The sequence below is a fragment of the Gekko japonicus genome, unplaced genomic scaffold (assembly GCF_001447785.1).
Source record: "Gekko japonicus isolate JY-2015 unplaced genomic scaffold, Gekko_japonicus_V1.1 scaffold550, whole genome shotgun sequence".
NCBI classification, from domain to species: domain Eukaryota; kingdom Metazoa; phylum Chordata; class Lepidosauria; order Squamata; family Gekkonidae; genus Gekko; species Gekko japonicus.
In genome coordinates, this window is record NW_015167070.1 from 671,051 (window position 1) to 693,125 (window position 22,075).

Genomic DNA, 22,075 nt, shown 5'->3' on the forward strand with positions numbered 1-22,075 from the left:
TCTCCAAATAGGGAGATTCAGCCAGAGGGGTCTCACTGTCCCTTTAAAAAGGCAGTGACGATTCCGTGCGTGGTGGCAGCGAACTTAAGGAGTGAGATACGCCCACGGGACGAGGGTGGGAGGCAAACAGTTGAGTTGTAAACTGGAGTCCATTTTGCCATAGTAGGCAACCAAGCTTGGTTCAGACAAAGCAAGGAAACCCTTTGCAGGCCTTTGTGAGGAACTCATTGGGGCCAGTTCTGGTTAGGGTTGCCAGCTCCAGGTAGGGAGATTCCTGGAGATTTTCTGGTAGAGTCTATGGAAGCCAGGGTTTGGGGAGGGGAGAGGCCTCAGCTGAACAGAATGCCATAAAGCCCACCTTCCAAAGCAGTTATTTTCTCCGGGGGGGGAGAGATCTGTGGTCTGGAGTTCAGTTGTGATACCTGGTGTTCTTCAGGCTCCACCTGGAGGTTGGCTACCCTAAGCGTAGCAGTCAGTGCTTCAGAGCAGGGTCTGCTAGATCCAGGTTCTTGCTGTAGAAGCTGAGTGGGTGATTTTGGACCAGTCACAAACTTTCAGTCTAACCTACCTCACAGGGTTGTTGTGCAAGTCAAAAGGGGGAGAGGAGAATGATGTCAGCTGCTTTGGTCCCCATTGTAGAGAAAGACTACTTTTCCTCCTGGGAAACCATTGTTGCCAATCTCCAGGTGAGGGCTGGAGACCACTCAGAATTACAACTGCTCTCCAGATGGCAGAGATCAGTTCCCCTGGAGAAAATGGTGGACTCTGTGTCATTATACCCTGCTGAGGTCGCCACAGCACATTGACACTGAGTGCCCAAGGCCTTGGCACTCTCCCTGAGCTTCTTTCTAGAGCTCATTGTATTTATTTCCACAACGAGCCTTATTCCTAGTGACTCCATATTTAAACTAACTCCAGAAGACAAGGAAAGAGCCAGTTCATTCAGTTGGAAGAAACTAAGATAATAAAAACACTGTCTTCATAAAAAGCTACATTGTTTCTTCTGACATTGGAGTGCCTTTAGAGGAAAACAACTTAAAACTTGTTAATTTTATATTCTGCCTACTGAGCTCTTTCTAAAACAAATACAGACTTATCAAATGCAGCCAGGAAATGTTTAAATAAACAGGAAATCTGTGCAAAAGTGATAAATTTCAGATTTCAACGAGGCAAGAGAATGACAGGCATTTAAAGTGTTCTTTTCCTGCACATGAACATGTATCTTGAATTAATGGCTTTTACCTTGTGCACTTCCATGTTTTTGCAATATAATAGTTCATTCTTTTAAAAAAGAGCTCTGTGTTTCTCCCTCACCTAAGGACCAAAAATATAAGCAAATGCTATTTTCACCATCAATTAGAGAGGCAATGGGCTACTTTGCAGACAATGGCAAGTACTGTTTCACAGACTGCCCTTCTTTCAAGACTTTCAACTTCTTTCCAACTCTTCAACATTAAACTTTCCTAAACTTTCTGCCCCAAATCCACTTTTAGACATTTATATCTTCAGTTAAGGAACAAATTCAATTCTTTCTTTAGTTTATTGGAAAAGCTTATCTTACAATCCTAACTACCACAGGACTGGCCCCCTGGGTAGGACCAAAGGTCCATTTAGCACAGTACTAAATATATGACTGTGGGAAGCCAATGCTTCGGGGAAGCTTAAAAGAATTGTGTGGTAGAGGTATCATTGTGGAGATGGTTTAATGGTTAGAATAGCATGCTAGAACTGGAAAGAAATCCCCATTCAGCTATGAAGCTCACTAGGTGACCTTGGTCTAGTTAGTCCCTCTCTCTATATATAACTTTTGCTCTGACCTACCTCACAGGGTTGTTGTGAAAATAAAATGGAAGAGGCAATGAATGCCACTTTCAGAAGAATGATAGGATAAAAATATGTAAGAGGTACCCCCTCATTTGTTCAAATTAAGTTACTAACAATGCATTCCTAAAAATAATCTCCTGGGAGGAAGGTCCATTGAGTAGACTTCCAGTACCTGCTTAGTTAATTGTGATTCTGTTTTTCAACAACTACATATCTTTGGAGACACTATGGCCACGTTCAGACTGGCGGTTTGGCCCGGCAGCCAAACGTTTCAGGAGCGTTTCAGTAGCGGATTAAAGGGGCAGGTTCACACAGGCACATGTTTCAGGTGTCCCCCAGCCGTACTCAAGCCATCTTGTGCCACTTCCCTCCAGAGTTTAAAAGATACCAGGTGAAAGTGGTAGCAAACTGTGTGTAGAGCGGGTTGATTTCGGTTCCCTAAGTGTGAACACAAGTGCTGCTAAGGCGGGAACAACCCGCAGTCATTGATAATAGGCATTGATAATAGGCTATCTCCACAGGCAGGCGCCATTGGCGCCTGCACAATCCTGCCCTATTTGCCGCTACGCCCATGCGCATGCAGCCCAGCGCGGAAACAGCCGCTAACAGCCCGCCAGGGCGGACCAACAGTGTGAATGTTCCCTTGCTCTTCCTCCATGGTATCCTCCCGCTTCATTCGCTGTGGTGTGAATGGGAATACCGCAACCAAGCTGTTCCAGGTCTGTTCCGGGTTTTCTTTGCCACGACTCCCTAGCACTTCAAATTGCCAGTCTGAACTCGGCCTATGAATCACAAGGAGGTGCAGAGAAGAGTTATTGCTTGTTAAGTATTTGATTGCCTATCAGCGTCCAACACTTTAAAAAAATGAAATGTGAAATCATGTGCAGACCAACCAAGAACTTCTCCAGGTAGTTCAAAGTACACAATTAAGGTACTTCATAGCCACATTATGAACTGGATGTCATCTTACCTCTCTCTGAAAGAAATTCCAGGCATGAGTAAGCCACTGATATCTGGGTAAGCCATAATTGGTCATTCTGGATTTTAAAGTAACCATGTCTGACCATTGCACATGAACCTGAGAGGAAAAGGGAAACATTTCAAATAAACCAAAGTCACATGTTCAGAAATCAACTGGAAGACATTCATACAAAATTTGCAGAAATTGGGGCAGATTCACAGGGCCATTTTTGAGGATAACCACTGGTGATGAGCTATTGCCTTTCAGTACTGGTTATATACTAAAATGGTGTTGAGGGCATGCTCTCTAATATAACAAATCTTCTATGTCAAAAAATAATTATCTATTTTTTTACAATGGGACTTTTTCCATTTTATTGTAAACATGATTAGAGATTAAATATCTTTTATGTGCATTGAAGTACCAGTATCATTTCATATAAAGGTGAATGAACAGCCATCAGGAAGGAAGAAAAGTCTTCTTGTGGCCATTTGCCCCCTTCCAAAATAGTGGATATACGTCTGATATTTGTTTTGTTTATATGAAATGATCTGGGCACTTCAATGCAGGAAAAAAATACATTTTAGTCCTAAAGACACCTACCATTTCAGTAGCATTGATTAAAAACAGAATTGGGACTGTTTCATTTCATATATCTCCAAGAAAATGTATCCCGTTAGTGAACAAAATAATCACATTTTACATTGCAATTACCATTGTTTTTGTATACAAAGGACCTGATCATACAAGATTCAAATCAATAATTAGAAGACTTATTTCTGCTCCTGGGTAAAACATAGTCCAACAGCTCTAGACACTGGAAGGTTTGCCTAGCATATTCTTTTTACTTTTGCAATGTGTGTTTTGTAGGTACTGAAAAAGTATTTCCTTTCCAATATTCTTCCCAAAATAAAACTATTTTTAGATGTACAGTTTGCTTTCTCATGTCACAGAACATGACCCCAATCAGTGCATGAGTAACAATGTCAAGCAGTTTTGCTTCCTCTAGCATAACTGTTAAGACCTGAAAACTGATTTCTACTTTACTGGGTAAAACACCAATAATCAAATGTCCTTACTGTATAATTATGTATTCCCTTATTATGTATTATTCCTTTGGCTTTCTATTATTTGGTTGGGTTGTATTAGAAAGAAACCAAAGTTACTGATTTAATGCAATTATTTTAGTGATACCCCTTCTAATTTTTCATGTGATAAACTGCTAGTATCTTTCCACTGCTTATTCATTGGCTATTGTCACAATGAAGCCACTATTTTGGTCTTCATCATATTTCATCTTGGCCCTGTCTCTCCTTATTAGGTAATAAATGAAAGGATAAACATTCCACAGTAGGAGGCCTGCAATAATCGCATCTTGTAAATCAAGCAACTATGACATGGCAGTAATTTATCATGATGAAAATGCTAAACCCTATTGTGAAAACAGACAGAGGAATTCACGACTTAACTTTCGTTCTTAATACATGTTTCCAAAAAAGAGACATTTTGGACCACAAACCTAAAGTCTATGAGAGCCACTGTTAACATTATGCCAACTTCAAATAATATTGTTTAAATCAACCACTAAATTCATAGCAACACTTGCATGTTCATTTTCTTGTAGCACCACTGATTTCAGTATCCAGTCAAGAAGTCACCACTATGTGTGGTAAAGAACACAATCAGTACCTAACAATAGTGCTGACACTGCTGCCAGACTTTGGACCTCTCAATGATAAATTGCTGGCAGTCATCTGATGAGTTCAAGATTCTTGAGCTGTAGCAACATTTTTTGCTATCTTGGGGGAACTTGTGAATTTTGCTACGCATGTAATTTGATGTGTCCAACACACAAATGAAAACAAAGGATTAGTTGTAGATTTTCCGGGCTGAATGGCCACGATCTTGGCATTGTAGGACCTGACATTTCTCCAGCAGCTGTGACTGGCCTCCTCAGAGGTTTTACACAGAAAGATGGAGTACTCTCTGTGTCAAGGTGAGAAGAAAAATGGTAGGCAGGTAATTTATATCTACTTAGGAAGGTGGGGTAGGGCTGAGTCATTATCTTGTAGGAGTTCCTCAGGCTGTGACATGCTAATAGAGGAGCTTTCCTGAGGAGGTTCTTTTGCATATGGATTGACTGTTGAAATTCTAATCTTATCTGTAGTGCTATTATAGGATGTTGAGCATTTTGTGTTTTTCTGGACAGGAAACCATGCCCTATTTATTTTTAAACACTCTTCTTTCCTGTTGAAATTGTATTTATGTTTATGAATTTCAATGGCTTCCCTGTGTAATCTGACATGGTAATTGGATATGTTGTCCAGCATTTCAGTGTCCTGTTTGAGTTCGGCTATGTTCAGCCACTGCTGATTTTTCAGGTTGTCCAGTCTGCAGTGTCTTTCATGTTCTTTTATTCTTGTCTGAATGCTACGCTGTGTGGTCCCAATGTAAACCTGTCCACAACTGCATGGTATGCAGTATACTCCTGCAGAAGTGAGGGGGTCTCTTCTGTCTTTTGCCAATCGTAACATCTGTTGTATTTTTCTGGTGGGTCTGAATACTGTTTGTTGGTTGTGTTTTTTCATAAGTTTTCCCATCTGATTAGTGATTCCTTTGATATATGGCAAAAACACTTTTCCTGCGGGAGACTGTTTTTCCTTAGTTGTTTGTTTTACCTTTGGTTTAATTGCTCTTCTGATTTCATTCTTGGAGTAGCCATTTGCTTGAAGTGAGTGGTTTATATTTAGTTCATCGTCGAGATAGTGCAGTTCACCTATCCGTCTTGCACAGTCTACTAATGTTTTGATTATGCCTCTTTTTTGTCGAGGGTGGTGATTGGAGTTTTTGTGTAAATAACGATCCGTGTAAGTTGGTTTTCTGTACACCTTGTAATCTAATTGAAGGTTAGCTTTGCGGATGACCATGATATCTAGAAATGGGGGTTTACCTTCAATTTCTTTTTCCAAGGTGAATTGTATGTTCAGGTAGATGTTATTGAGGTGGTCTAAAAACTCCATCTATTCTACTTATCCATGGCTCCAAATGATAAAGGTATCATCTACGTACCAGAACCAGACTGTAGGTTTGTGAGGTGCAGATTCTAAAGCTGTTTTTCAAAATATTCCATGTAGAAGTTTGCTATAACCGGACTGAGAGGACTTCCCATGGCAATCCCATCCATCTGTTCATAGAATTCTTATCCCATTGGAAGTAGCTGTTTGTCAAACAATGATGGAATAAGGTTGTTATATCTTCTGGAAAAATCGGATTAACAAGCGTGAGTGTGTCTTTTACTGGAACCTTGGTAAAAAGAGATACCACATCAAAACTGACGAGTATGTCCTGTGGGCTGAGTTTCAGAGGACTGATTTTGTTGATTAACAGCCAATCCATATGCAAAAGAACCTCTTCAGGAAAGCTCCTCCATTAGCATGTCACAACCTGGGGAACTCCTCGGCCCTACCTTCCTGAGTAGATAAAAATTACCTGCCTACCATTTTTCTTCTCACCTTGACACAGAGAGTACTCCATCTTTCTGTGTAAAACCTCTGAGGATGCCAGTCAGAGCTGCTGGAGAAACATCAGGTCCTACAATGCCAAGACCACGGCTATACAGCCCGGAAAATCTACAACAATTAATGAACTCCGGCCATGAAAGCCTTCGAAAACAAAGGATTGTGTGAAGAATATGAAGGATGGTAGAGACTAAGAATCAAACTGCCAGTATCCATGTCCCTGGTGCAACCTCATCTGCAGAATCCCATGCAATTACTCCAGTCTAAGTCTACTGAATGAATGGGCTTAGACTGGAGGAACGAAGACTGAAGTAGGCCTAGTGGCTATTAACCATCATAGCCAAATGGGACACCTGGGTTCAGACGAAGAATGTTTCCTTCAAAGACTGGAAAACAACCAGCAGATGAGGGCTGCTTCTGGGCTTCCCTGTGGCATCTGATTGGCCACTGAATGAAACTAAATCCTGGACTTGGGGGGGGGGGGGGTGGTTTGATCCAGCATTGCTTCTCTTATGTTCTAAGAATAAAAAGAAGTGAGACTATGTAACAAGGTGTTCCTTTTTCTGCTAACACCTAGCACACTGCTGACAGTATATATTAAACAATAATAATTGTTGTGTTATAAAACTGACAAAAGTGTAGCCCCAAGCATTCCAAAAAGATGGCCTTAGTATTTTACTATATTAAAAAAACCTCTGTTAATTATTACACTGATTCTACAGCACTGTTAACCCTTAAACACCTCAATAAACACTGATCCATTAAACTCCTGGTTTGAACTTTTTGCATGCACACGCTCCTATCTTTGTCTACTTCTCCCACACTTTGTCACAGTTTTAAAACGCAGATCTAAACTCTATACAAAAGTGTACCTAACAAAAGAAAAAGTATGATCATTATTATGAAGATTACCAGTTGCCTCCTAAGTAATAATTTGCTAAAAAAAGAGATAAAACTCAATAGCAATCACAAACATTTTATACAGAATAAAATGAAAGAGATGTAATCACCAAATAACAAAAAATATGATACAATTATTTGCAATCAATAAACACAAATAATATTTGGATAGCTTTTCAACCTGTCAATCTGGTTTATCAACATAATCAACAAACCAGAACCAAACTCCTATAAATGCATCTGAATGTGCTTGTCTAACCTTAGTAAGCTTGACTGGGCAAGTTTCCCCATTAAAACAGCTCTCAAACTGCAGCTCGCCAATGAGTGGCAGCAGGGATACAACAGCTTCCTACTCAAAGGAATGCTAGCATCCATCACCAAATGGTGCATCACCATAGACTACTGTCACTATGGGATGACTTGTTGAATTTTTTTGTCTTAGGTGATATGGTTCCTAAATGTCTTGAAACATCACCTGGGAAGCATTCACATTGTTGACAAATGATAACTGTCACGCAAATATCATGTGACCTTGTTCATAGTCTTGGAAATAAATTTGTAAGTCTGAGGGAAGCTTGTTTGAAAGGTTCAGAGATGCCAAAATAAACTATAGAATTTTCTTCCCTTTCTCAGATATTTTTTGTAAACCACGCTCCAAATTCTGTACTATCTGGTTATTTTTTTCCCGATTAGAAGGAAGGGAGAGAGAAAAATGAGCAGGTCATTTGCTTCTACCATAGCTGGCTACTATACTAAACTGGTGAAATGAGACACTGTCATGTATTTAATTAATACTAATTGTTTCCTGAAAATGAAATATCACACCATGACAAAGAGTTAGAAAGTGAAATGACAACTCCAGAGGAAACTGGAAACCACTGTTAAAGGCAGACAAGACTATCTGTTGTGTCACCTGAGGATATTCAGACACAGCTGTGGATGGAGTTAATTGGCTAGCTTGACTCCCTTGCTGGAATTCTTCCACCTTTTGTAAAGATTAACATATGTGAATGTGCAACAACAGGCACTTAAACTATCGGCACAGTATAAGCAAAGAAATTAAAATCTCAATCTTCAGGGTAAATGGATATCTCAATAAAGGTCTGATCATCTACAAGACACTGTAACAGCTATTGATTTTAGTTTCACACAAATGCTTTCATTAAATAAGGTGTATATTTTTAAATCTTTCTAAAGCTGGCATTCTCAATTTCAACTGTAATGCAAATTACTTATGAAATCAAGCTTATTTATTTGCATTCGCAGATTTCTGATGCATTGCTTTCTAATCAAGTATATTCTCAAACACTAATCTTTTTATTATCATATTTAATATCATTATTTCTCAGGGCTATTTTCAGGTTTCAGTAAGCCCTGGGCAGAGAGTGCCTCATATGCTTGCCACTTTGCCCCCCATCTCTTTTCCCACTGCCTAGCCATCCATCCTTCCCCTGCCCACTTGCTCATTTTCCAATCCTCCCACCGTTCACCCATGCTTCCCTGACTGTGCTAGGCAGTGCACATAGTAGGGACCGTGGGTGGGGGTTCACAAAAAGCAAATGGGCAGTAGGGAAGGTGAGCAGACGGGGAGTGAAAGTAGTAGGCCCCACTGGAAGACCCAGGCCTTGGCAGCTGCCCCACCTCAAGTTACTGTGATGCAGGCCCTGTTGCTTTTAATAACTTCTAGGCCCAACTTCCACTTCTAGTAAGTTAAAAACTATCTTTGGTTTCTCATTTATAGATATAAAGATTAGATGCGGAAGAAACTTAAAATTACAAAGCATATTTTTGAGTAGCAGTGAGTTGACACAGATTATTGTTGCTGCTGAAAGGTTTGGAAGAACTACTGTAGCAGTTACTTGGCACTGCCTGCTCCTGGCCGCAAACGGCCTTGCAGAGCAGCAGGCCCCTGGGAACTTGCCCTGTATGTTAAATGTCCTGTCCATACTGATCATAAGTTAGAAGACAATAGGCTTACCAAGTGGCGGCGGGGGATCCGCATTTCTTCACAGGATCCCTGCCGCGGGGACGGCGACACGCGTTGCACCCGCCGTCCCCAGGATGTGACGCTACGCGTCGCTCTGGCAACGGGACTCCAAACAGCCCCGTTGCCAGAGCGACACGTTGCGTCACATCCTGGCGACGGCGGTGCAACACGTATCGCCGTCCCCGCGGCAGGGATCCTGTGAAGAAATGCGGATCCCCCGCCGCCACTTGGTAAGCCTAGAAGACAACCATTCTACACAGACTCACAACAATCATCAAAGAGGGGGTTACTTAACTTTAAACTGTGACATGACAATTTTTTGACAAGCATGTATATGAATGGAGGCTTTGTTACTGTTTCAGGCATCTTCATACCTTTAAGCTAAGTTGAAACCATCATGGGGCCCAGCAGAATTGGTTTGTACACCTGTTTACTCTATTTAGATAGCTATACCCTCCTTTTTCCCACATGAAGCTTACAACATGGTTCTCTCTTCCTCCATTTTATTTTAGATTAGGCTAAGAACGAGAGAGAGTGACTGGCCCAAGGCAGCTCAGTAAGCTTCCATGGCAGAGGGGGGAGTCAAACCTGAGTGTCCCAGAGCTTAATCTGATATTGTAACCATTGCACCATAAAAGCTCTATGAGGTAAAGGCCACATGTACTGCTAAGATTCAGGCATCAGACATCTTTTTTTTTTTTTAAAGCAAGAAACAGACCATCTATGTTTGTAAAGCTGGAGAGATATAACGGCAAGCAATGGCAATTAGAGACTGCAGAGGAACAAAGACAGGAACTGCTATTCATGGAGAAGAAATCTTGCATACAGATGAAATGGGCATTCAGGAATTGTAAAACATGCAAGGAAGAGTGTCATTTGTTAATATATTCTAAGCATGTTGCTGTTTTTTTAAATGGAAGAAACAGAACACTGAAAAACTCAGAACTGTGTATTTAAATTTCTGAACATGGTCTGAGGAATAAAGGAAGCTGACAGATACAAAACCATAGAAGGGTTTTTCATATACCCACAAAAGGTGGGAAATTATAAAGCAAAAGTATAAAAGGGGAAACAGGTTTAATTTAAAATCATAAGGCAGTAATATTAGTGAAAAACACAAATGTACATAAAAAAATGAAACCTGAGGGGAGAAATTAATATTTCTAAAACAGACATTTGAATATTTGAAACTATTTGCAAAGACTGAATACCAATAGGAAGCACACTCAAGAAGTAAAGGAATACCAGAAGGAGATATTGTCTAAAGATAACAGTTAAAAAGTGAGAACATTCACAAGCAGACTACAAGGCATCCAAATAGTTGTTCCGCTCCCCCCCTCCTCCCAGCAAAATGAAGAAACAGAGTAATGACTGTGACAAGGGTGGAAATAACCGTGTTCGATTCAAATGAAATCACCAGGTATTAATAACCATTTAAAGTAGAGTGACACAAAGGTCTATGGAAAGAACTCTGAAGGGGGAAGATAATAAATATTACTAAATTAACTATGCTATAAAAAAAATAATATAATCGCTTCTCAGCCTTTTGGCTAAGATCAGCGTAAACATTCTCTAAAGTCATCTGTTCTTATCAGTTTAATATCTGATATGTCATCTACCTGAGGACTATATATTAAATGGATTTTTGGGACTGGGAGATGGAATAGGGGCATAAGTCTAAAAAATGTTATATTAAAAAAGGAAGAAATAATATAGAAACTTCTGACTGAGGGTAACTCAGGGAATTCAGACAGCAGCGCTACATACTGCATAACTATGAGAAAGGCAGAAAACACCAAAACAGAAGACACCCGTGAACATTTATGCTTATGAACAGATTGAACAGAACAGAGAATGGATTGTAGCACAGACTAAATTTATTATGGAGAAGAGAATAATAAAAAGCATGCTGAAACAGTGACTGCTCATTGAAGAGACGGAAGAATATAGGGGGAAATCATAAAACCAAATTTATGGAGCTATCGTCTCATGAAGTATCACATCAGTCCTGAATTTGCTTTGCAAAGAAAAAACTGAATAACTTCTGGCTGATGCTTTAGAAGAGGAGAAAAACAACTTCATGGGCATTATTATTAACATGCATCTACTGTACTCATATTTTAAATGTTTGTAATTTTAGAAATTCTTAAAGAAGATTTCAGTGGGTTGGAGCCTAAGGTCTCTGAGCACAGCAGATCTTCCTTACCTCGTGTTTCTCACTGCAGCCTGCTGTGCTCCTGAAATGCAACGGGGGGGGGGGGGGTACTCCCAAGCAGAAGGAACGAGAACCCCCACATATACCAACAGAGGTACCCATCCATTTATAAAAGACATGGGATGTACACTTACTCAGATCTACTCAGGTCCCATTTTATTCAATGTTTCATACTTCCAGGAAAGTGTTCATAGGACTGGTGCCTTAAGAATCCTACCCATCACAAATACATTTAAAATAAAACTTTTAAAAATGCAAGATAAAAATCTTGCTGGAAGAAAGATGTAATAAAACTGAAAAGAACTGCTGTATTTTTCAAATGCAATTAATAAAAATATTATAAAAATAACACTCAGAAAATTTTGCATAAAATAATCAGCACAAACAAAAACAAAAGAAAGCAATTTGTTTTGGGGGGGGCTGAAACATAGCAAAAATGGTGGGAACGAAATTAAACCTGGCTGCAGTCACACACACTAAATAATCCACTTTCAATCCACTTTCAGTGCACTTTCCAACTGGATTTTCCTGTGTGAACTGGCAAAATCCAATTGGGAAGTACATTGAAAGTGGATTGAAAGTGGATTATTTAGTGTGTGTGACTGCAGCCTGTGTGTGTTGTTTCCCCCAGTCTACACATTATCAATAATAATAATTTTATAGCACTTACTTCATAGGATTATTATTGAAATGATAAAATGGGGCCTTGAACTCGTTAAAGTGAGGCCAAGGTATCACCATAATGACACAAAATCTTTTATCACTGTGCAAGCAACAGAAAGCAACACTTCCTATTCTTATGTTTCAAAATATATTGATTCTAAAACGCACACACACACAAGCTTGCTTGAGTTCTCGGCATTATCAGCTGCTGACAGAGCAACATAGGGCTTCTCATTGCTGGTGATCACAGCCAGGGCCTGTACATGTGGAAGATTTCCCTCAGTCCATCCTGCATGGAACCCTTGGCAAACAGCTTCATTATGAAACTCAAAGACTCTCTTCCTCATCAGAATCCCAGAGTAAGGTAACTGTGCTTGCACAGAGTGAATGAAGCACATATAGTTACAATTTGGGGTTGCCAAGTGCGATCTTCGCCGCAGCGGAAGACTCCATAGAGGGGAAAACCATAGAGTTTTCCCTTGGATGACCGTGGCCCCGCCCCCAGCGTGCCCGGCATGGTCGCGTCACTTCCAGGTGATGTGCACGTCGGGGTGGGGTTCCCCCCAGGGCCCGATCCGCCGGCGGTGGGGAACGGGCCTCTGGGGCAGGGGTTTCCCCGCCCCCCGGGGGGACTTGGCAAGCCTATTACAATTCCATTTTTATTCTGACATTTCAACAAAGTGATATTTTTAACCACAGTTATATTTGGAATAGTAGCCTCTCACTGGAATCTGTATAGCAAGGGAATGAATTTGTTGTGTATTGTGTTACTTGTAAGTGCAGAATGCCTGAGCTTCAGCCACAAGCTCCATTGACTCTTGGTATCCTGAAATCTGCAACAGGATTGGTCAGTGTCGGGAGACAGACCAATCAGGACAGTAGTTCACATTTGGCGGGAACAATTCCTATTGGTTCCAAGCACTCATTATTGATTGGATATTACTGTTCTAGGGTGTGTGGTTTTCCTTGGTACAAATTGTATACAGTTGGGTCATTCTGTAAGTTTGCTGCTGTGTTCTGAGCTGAATAAACAAATCACTTTTGAAAAGAGCTGCCTCAAGTCCAGTACAAAATAGCAAACAGCTTCATTATGAAACTCAAAGACACTCTTCCTCATCAGAATCCCAGAGGAAGGTAACTGTGCTCACACAGGGTGAATGAAGCACATATAGTTACAATTCCATTTTTATTCTGACATTTCAACAGTGATATTTTTAACCACAGTTATATTTGGAATAGTAGCCTCTCACTGGAATCTGTATAGCAAGGGAATGAATTCTGATGAAAACTGTTAGCAGCAATTTCAAGTCTGAAGATCTGCCAGAAATTTTTTTGGTCCCAGTGCTGCGCAAACACCAAATGAATGTGTTTTTTTTCTTTAAAAAGGCAACAACATAGCAAGATGATTTCTAATATACTTGCTACTGGTGAAAAGGCCAGTATCTTGTGTACATCTTGGCAGCTCTGTGGAAAACTCTTGTCACTCTCTTCATAAATATGTACCAAATGGAAATACGATGGGAGAATTTAATAGCTAGTGGGATAACATGCCAGCTTGTTTTCTCCTCAGTGATTAAACTATTTCCTCACATAAGATTTACACCTCTAGCTTGAGGAGAGAATGGCAAAGGCTCTTCCAAATACTTGCACTTTAAAATAGATTATGTGGTTTAAATAAAATGCAAGCATTTAAAAAGTAGTGGCCATAGATTCCAGCCAAAGTGGCCAAGATCCAGCTAACTTAGTACTAGTGATCAAGTCCCAGCTGAACAATAGAGAGCCAATGTGGTATAAAGGTACGTCTTTAACTAGGGTTGTGGTCACACGAACGAAAAAATCCACTTTCAGTGCACTTTCCAACTGGACTTTTACTGTGTGAACTTGCAAAATCAATTTGGAAAGTCATTTGAAAGTGGATTATGTAGTGTGTGTGACCACAGCCCATATGGTTATACAAGACCTACATCCAAATCCCCACTCAGCCAGGAATCTCACCTTGGACTAATAACTCTTTCTCACAACCTAGCCTATTGTACAGGTGTGAAGATGAAATGGATAAAGGGGGAACTATGTATGGTACACTGAGCTATCTGGAGGAAAGGCCGGATAAAAATGTAATACACAGAGAGGATTTTAGTTAGTTGCTATTGTTTAACTGATTTCAATTGGACTTACTTACAACTAGCTTTAGCTACATTGGAGCTATGCCTAGATCAGAAAATACAGAATACTGAGGCTCAAGTTCCTCAGAAGGAGCATAGAATCTTGACTAAATGAAATCAGTTAGTTGCTGTCACCACATCATTTCAAATTAAAGAAGCCCATATTATAGGAAAGTTCACTGTTGCTGGGCTGTCTTGAACCAATCAGATTCAGGGTGACGGGTATAATATAACAAGGCTCCTGATCATGGCAGTTTCAGAGTGCATTGACCCTCCTTCCTTCCCGTCATGGCTGTGCTAGGTTTAGCTGGTGGCCTTGGGGCTGCACAGGAATTTTTGGGACTCCACTAAGTTGCCCTGAAGGAATCACCTTGTTTTGCCTGTTTTGCTCTGCTGTGGAAGGTGAAACTTAGCAATATAAGTCTGGCTTTTGTTGGTAAGGCATAGGCAAGGAGCCTGAGGGAAGATGTGACCAATCCTATCTCAGTGTTGTTGAGCATCATCACTTGAACTCACACCATCACCAGCGCAGTGGAACAGTGTCAATGAAAAGCATATCTCAGCATAGGTTTGATGTGCTAGCAAGGAAAAGCAATTCATGGTGATGGTACCAAGCCAAGTGAGTTTGCTCAAATTTTAGCAAACCTGTTGGGAAACTTTCAGAGTCCACACTAATAATCAAAAATTACAATGGATGTTTTAGCAATTCATTTTTAAAGTTTGAATAAACCTTAGCTTAAGTCAAACACATGTATGGCATCTTTATCTGGGGTGTGTGGTAGCAAATGAGAAATGAGAAAGCCAGTGAATTCTCATGCCATTTTTTTAAATTATATATATAATATACACACACACACACACATTTTTGGGAAAATACATTAGAATGATGGGTTATTAAAAATAAGAAAAACATTCACAGAGCAGAGCTAAACTGGATTCATGGACTATGTGACTACATATCAATTTGTACAGATAGATAAAATGAGAACAATACTTTGTAACCACCAGAAGGTGCAGTTTAGTCATATCCTGTCAGCCTATGCCATAAAATGATCCCATTTTGCAGAGAAAGCCTCTAGTTTAACTTGATTCTGAAATTCTTTCATTTGGTCAGTTAATTCATCCACTTTTATGCAACCTCTCTCAAAACATAGGCCTCTAATCCTGTTGAATGGCCTTTATAAGGCTCAAGTCATAAAGATTCAGCCTTTAAGAAAGTAATGCTATTGCGATTGAGAAATGGAATTATCTTTTGTTGACCTGTAATAAAGAACATTATGAATGATTTACAAAGAAGAGCTTTAAAAATGAATGTAGTCATTTTAGGCACATTTTAGAAACAATCGCTTTCCCAGAAATACTGCTTAGAATCATTCACATACAAAACAGAGCTGACAAAAAGATGCAAGCACCAGCTGTTAAGACGAGGACAGCTAGTCAAGAATGAACCTGAGCTAGTACTCAGCCCTACATCCTGTTTCCACCACTAGAGTTCAGCTTAGAGAACGTGCAAAGTAATACAAACAGCACATCAGGGACGGACTGTGCTTCCGTCTCTGATGACTGTACTCAGCCCACATACATCTGAGAATACAAGACAAAACCTTTTTTTTTAAACTTAAAAGAAATCCAGTCTACACACAAACAAATCTAACTGCATTACATTAAATGTTTGAGGAGAAGTTTAGGGGGGGGGGGGAAGCACGTGGCTGAGTTTCAAATTTCCTTCACCCTAAATAATACGTAGTATTGATCAGACTTCTAAGTATCCTATTTACCTGAAAGGAATATGAAGGGTTTTTTTTCACCCATGTGCAATCAAGAAAAACAGGAGTCTAAAATTCACATACAAGTTACAGTTATGGATTGGACTTTAAGTTAGAGGGAGATTAGAGAAAGTTTTGGTCTCATTTACCTGTGTGTATTTTTATCTCACTCACCGTAATTTCTTGTTCATAGGTCCAAACTCCACATGCCAGTTCAACACAGAATATCACAAGCAAACTTCCAAAATACTGAAGAACACAAGAGAATGTTACATTTATTTCTGAAAGAAATGAGTACCACCCCTTGAAATTATTGTTGTTGTTTTAAAAAAACATGTTTGCATATTAATTAAAACTCAAAAGTATCCCCCTGTTTTGGAAATCCAAAGTATGAGGTACTAATATTTTTTAAAAAAACAAAAACATAAAATTAAGGTTTTGATCAACTTTAAGAGTATGAAATTATAAAAGAAATATTATACTTTATTTTACATTGAGGTAATACAAATATATGAAATACTGCTCCAGGGACATGAATTGGTTTTCAAGAAATGTAGCAGAATAATAAAATGTTAATAAAGAAACAATATCAAAGAGGCCAATCTTTTGACTTCTAAAACATAAGATAGAAATTGTAATGATGTTTGCAATACAAATAAATAGAGTTCAGGCAAAGTTTGGCACACCATTCACATTGGGATAATTACATATAAATAAAGCTAGTGTTCTGCTCTGTAGCTTAAGATCAGGGAGTAAATATCAGCAATCCGAAACTGTGCGACTGAAGTCAGTGAACCTAGAAGAGGGTAACTCTGTTTAGGGCTGCACTGTACACAGAGAGAAATTGGGTTGTTACGATAAGCATTAATCTCAATAAAATCTACATACAGAAGTGTATCACGACAGCCAGTATAGTGTAGTGGTGAGAGTGCCTGGGAGCCCCGGGTTCAGATCCCCACTCTGCCAAGAAAGCTTGCTGGGTGAGCTTGGGCCCAGTCACACACTTTCAGGCTAACCTACTTCATAGGGTTGTTGTAAGGATATAATGGAGAAGAGGAGAATGAGGTAAGCCACTTGGGTCCCCACTGGGGAGGAAGTTGGGGCATAAATGAAAGAAATATGGTTCCCCTGGACCTGGCACACACTCAAAGGCACTGTTCTCCACCACCTATTTAAAAATGTTAGTTTAAAAGCACAGTCCTAGTAAGTTATTCCCTATATCAGCTCTCAGTTATATGAAGAGATTCCCACTGTCTTCTGATTCAGTCATAGTACCAGGTCACTTTAGTGGACAGTCAGACTTCACTGCATATTTCTTTCCGTAAGGCTAAATATTAATAGGGTGGATGTGTGTAAGAGTAGCAGTGCGATCCTAAACAGAGTTACAGTTTTCTAAGCCCATTGTCATCAATGGGCCTAGAAGGGCATAACTCTGTTCAGGATTGCATTGTCTGTGTATGAATGAGACAGAATGTATTACTTTGAAAGAAACCCCTTCTTACAGTATTTTATTCATTTGCATACATATGAGAACATGGGGAGAAGAGACACTGGAATCTGTTCAGATGTTATATTTTAAAAAGAACATTTATTTTGTTACCACAACTCAGCAAGAAAAATGTCAGCAAGCAAAATATCCCAAGAAAAACGAATCCTAAGCCTCATTAAAAAGAAGCAAACTTGCAAAGGAAGCTGCAGCTCCAGGTACTTTCCTCATTCAAGACCTCACTATGCTAAGCCATAGTTCTGCCTGCTCTGGTACGCACAGTATGATACTTGTCACAGCAAAATACAAATGAAGCTAATCGAGATAGGAGGGCAGATTTAGTACAACAGACTGTAACTACATGTGATGGTGGACGAGGGATTTCCAAACAGCTGCAAAGGGGTAGTCGAAGAGGCAATTTGGAGCACAGGAGGAAAGTTTGGTCTCCCAGTGTTCAAAAATAAAACCCAAACAAGCATTTGATGTGCCCTGCAAATATTTCCTATTTTCTCTGCTATGTCAAAGTTACATCGTTGCTAGAAAAATGAATGTGTCAGGTTTTGCCAACTGTTGTTATTCACTCATTTCCAGAATTTTTGTGATTGGATTTCTGGGGTGACTTTTTGCTTGATAAAAATACCAAATTTCTTGTCTCTACATTGGTTCCTTCTGCTTACTTGGTCATTGCCAGGAATTGGAAATCCCTCACAGGACCCTTGTTCAAAAAATGGCACCAGAAAATCTGGGAACAATTTTTGATGGGTAGGATTATGCATAATACGTTTTGGGAGTTCCTTTATTTGAATACTGTAGTTCCTTTATTTGAATATGACAAAATATGGAAACCAGTCTGAGAATTTCTATGTGATAAGGATGTAATTCATTTCATGCAACACAGTTTATATGTTTGGTCATTGTGATTTTCAGTTCTATAACAGATTTTTAAAAAAAATTAAATGTTTTTTAAATGTTTTAGAAGTTAACATTACTCTCTTTTAGGGGCCAAGCCTAAACCTTTCCTTTTAACTAGGTTTTTAACTAAAAGGTTTTATCTTTTTAGCTCTCTTTAGTTCTTGCTTCTAGCCTGAGGACTGTTTTATGGATATTTTTCAGCAGCTCAGTGGTTGTTTAATCCTGTTTTTTATGATCTTGAGTTGTACTTTTAACATTGTTAACTGATGGCATTTATTTATTTCTACAAACAATTTTTTAAAACTATATTCTCTGCTCTGTCACAGTTACATCATTGTTAGAAAAATGAATGTGTCCGGTTTTGCCAACTGTTGTTATTCACTCATCTCCTTTCACTATCTATGTGCAGCACAGAATCTATCATGAGGGCAGACTTCATGACCATACTTTCACACACTAAATAACACACTTTCAATTCACCTTCAATGCACTTTACAACTGGATTTTACTGTGTGAAATGGCAAAATCCACTTGCAAATGGTCGCTGTAGTGGACTGAAACGACATTATTAGCATGTGTGAAAGTGCCCATGAGAAAGTATGAGGATGGTAACCCTAATCGCAATTGAGGGCTGGTCACAGGGCCAGTAATAGTTACCTGGGGCAAAGCTTAGGTATAAGTTTTGTCTTCAGAACATCATTCCTTCTCACACGTTTTCTGCTGCCAGAGGAAGAAGGGGAAAAACTATACCCCCATATGAACACAGTCTCTCACAGTGCCATCCTAAGCAGTGTTAAGCTCTTCTAAGCCCACTGACTTCAAGGTGCTTGGAAGGGTGTAACTCTGCTTAGGGATGCACTGCTAGTCAGTTGGAACAACTAAGCACCTGTACTTTGGTATGCCTGTTTATAAAGGAATGTGTCACAGTGTAAGTACAGAAATTAACAGTGCAGCAGCTGCTCCATTAGCTTGTACAAATATTGACAGTGGACTTTGGTTATTTACTGAATGGAGACATTTCAATATATCACTCAATACCTGATGAGAATGAATAAAAAAAGAAATTGACAGATTTTTAAGCACTGATGTTTACCTATTACTAGACATAACAGAGACTGGAATCCATCACTTGTAGATCCCATGCCTTTCAGTAGGCTTTTGTTAATGAGAAAGGTTAATGCCTAATGTTTAGACAAGAAGAGAATTCCAAATTTTGTTTGTGAATCACTTTCAAGATGTGTTAATACTGTATGGCATTTCAAGTATCATGGATTCCTTCTGGGTTGGCCGATGCATTTCTTTCTAAAGATGTCAAATTATCAACAGACAATTATATAGAAATTAGATCTGTACATATATTGTCATTTGGAAGGAACCTGAAGTGAAATGATCAGTTCTTTAGTAGAGTTACCAGTTTCAAAGTGGGGCTAGGGCTCCTCCTAGAATTACAGCTGATATCTAGACTACACAGATCAGTTACTTGGGAGGAAATGGCAGCTGTGGAGGGTGGACTCTATAGCATCACATCTCCTCTGAGCTCCATCCCCTTCCCAAACTTCACTTTCCCCAGGCACCAACCCCCCCCCCAATCTCCAGGGATTCCCAAGATAGAGTAGGACCCTAAATAATGGATGATCAGCATGGTCTGGAGCTGGCCAGTATGGCCATGGATCTGTGTCCAATTCCTATCTGTCTGCAAGCAACACAACTGTGCTGTTATTTACCTGGATTTTGGAGGGATTTGTTGGGTGGTACAGTTTGGATACTTTCAGAAGAGGGGACCATGATGGATATGTGGCTCACAAAAAGGTCCTAAGAGTCCTGCTGGATGAGTGTAATGGTACATCTAGATTTCCTACATGGCCAGCCAAATGTTCCCCAAAACAGTTAAAGGGTGGCAAAGTGTCCCTGATTTTGTTCCCCAGCAGTTGGGGTGGGGTATTTCAAGGTTGTTTTCTTCCCTAGCTGCTCTGTACATGCAAATGAGGGCCAGTTTGGTGTAGTGGTTAGGAGCGTGGACTCTAATCTGGGAGAACCGGGTTTGATTCCCCACTCCTCTACATGCAGCTGTTGGTGTGACCTTGGGTTAGTCATAAGTTCTTTCAGAGCTGTTCTCTCAGGAGCAGTTCTCGAAAGAGCTCTCTCATCCTCACCTACCTCACAGGGTGTCTGTTGTGGGGAGGGGAAGGGGAAGGAGATTGTAAGCTGCTCTGAGACTCCTTCGGATAGTGAAGGGTGGGGTATAAATCCAATCTCCTCCTCCTCTTCTTCACATTTCCCTTGGCCATAATTATTAACAGTTAATGATGTATCTAAGGAACCATCAGTATATCCTAGGGCAGTCAGCTCCACATGTAAAGTGTATGCTGCATTAAGAAGTATATTACTTTGCTTGTCCTGAATCTACAACCCATCAATTTCACTGGTATCCCTAACTTCCAGTATTACAAGAGAACAAGGGAAAGTTTTCTCTATCTACTTTCTGAACGTTAGGAAACATTTTATAAGATTCTGTCCTTGAGACTGAGAGCAGAATTTCCCTATGGTAGGCCATGTTCACAAGTATGGTGGATGTTTTACTCCAGAGGGGCCAAATACAGAAATATTTTTCATCTCCATACCAACCCAAATGCTGTTACCCACATGGAAAATAATTCGTTCTACATCTTAATGGTAAGCATGACTGTTTCACACAAAGGTCATGTTTGTTAGCCATTTATCTTCTACTACCAGTACATACAAATGCCTGGACTTTATCTGCTATTATGACAAGTTTGGCTATATCTATACAACTTAATTCTATCATAAAGGATCTTAATCATTGTTAAACTATGTTATTACAGATTGCAGAGATGGGGCCGACAGAGATGGGGACAAGCCAATTTATAGAGTCATTGTACCATGACTGTGTTAAGCAAATGTTAAAATACAAATCCCTCGGCTGTTCACTAAGGGCCTTCCAGTGCTTATCTACCAAACAATATTTATTTTTCTGTCATTTTCCCGATAAAGGCTATTAGTAAAGAGATTTGTGCCATCAGCTTGAAGATATATTCCTAACAGATTTTCTTTGTTATATAGATAGAAATCCACAGAAAAGCAATAATTCTCTAGTACATTTTTCTGTTACTATTTTCTTTTTTTTTCCACCAGCAAAACCTTCACACTTTTTTTGTCAAATAATGACAAATCAATTTCTTTTTATTGACTAAGCAAGATTATAAAGAATTTCAAGAGTAGAAAACATTTATGGATGCAACTTGTAACAGTCTGGCATATCCAAGGTTTCAACTCAGCCCCAGAGTTTCTTTCAGTCCTAGAAAAGGTAGTAACAGAGGAAACAGCCTTTGAAGAATACATTGGTTCATGCCACTGATTAACCAAAACAGCCACCCAAATGTCTGGGATTTGGAGCAGCACTAGTAGGAGCTGATGTAATACAGTAGCTAAGAAAGTTAGCTGTGATCAAGAAGATTCTGGGTTCTAATGTCTCCTCTGCAAGGACCTTACTGTGTGGCCTTAGGCAAGCCATTCTCTCTCAGCCTCAGTCCTGCTATCTGTAATATGAGGATAATAACATGACAAGGATGTTGTAAGCCCTACAAAAGAATAATGTATATGAAGAATTTTGAACACTGGATTGAAATTGCTACATATACCTGCCAGTGGGTAAAGACTTCT

The 22,075-nt window shown here is 39.7% G+C and overlaps 1 protein-coding gene across 2 annotated transcripts in view; it reads right to left on the bottom strand.

Annotated features, from left to right (window-relative positions):
* The window catches only part of TSPAN12 (tetraspanin 12), a 102,713-nt gene that overhangs the window by 16,736 nt on the left and 63,902 nt on the right, over window positions 1–22,075 (bottom strand). For both annotated transcript variants that reach the window (XM_015412688.1, XM_015412689.1), the window contains 2 exons: window positions 16,171–16,245; window positions 2,795–2,902 (listed from right to left, as the gene is read on the bottom strand). In XM_015412688.1, the coding sequence (XP_015268174.1) occupies window positions 2,795–2,902; window positions 16,171–16,245 (183 nt within the window). The remainder of the gene's footprint in view (window positions 1–2,794; window positions 2,903–16,170; window positions 16,246–22,075) is intronic.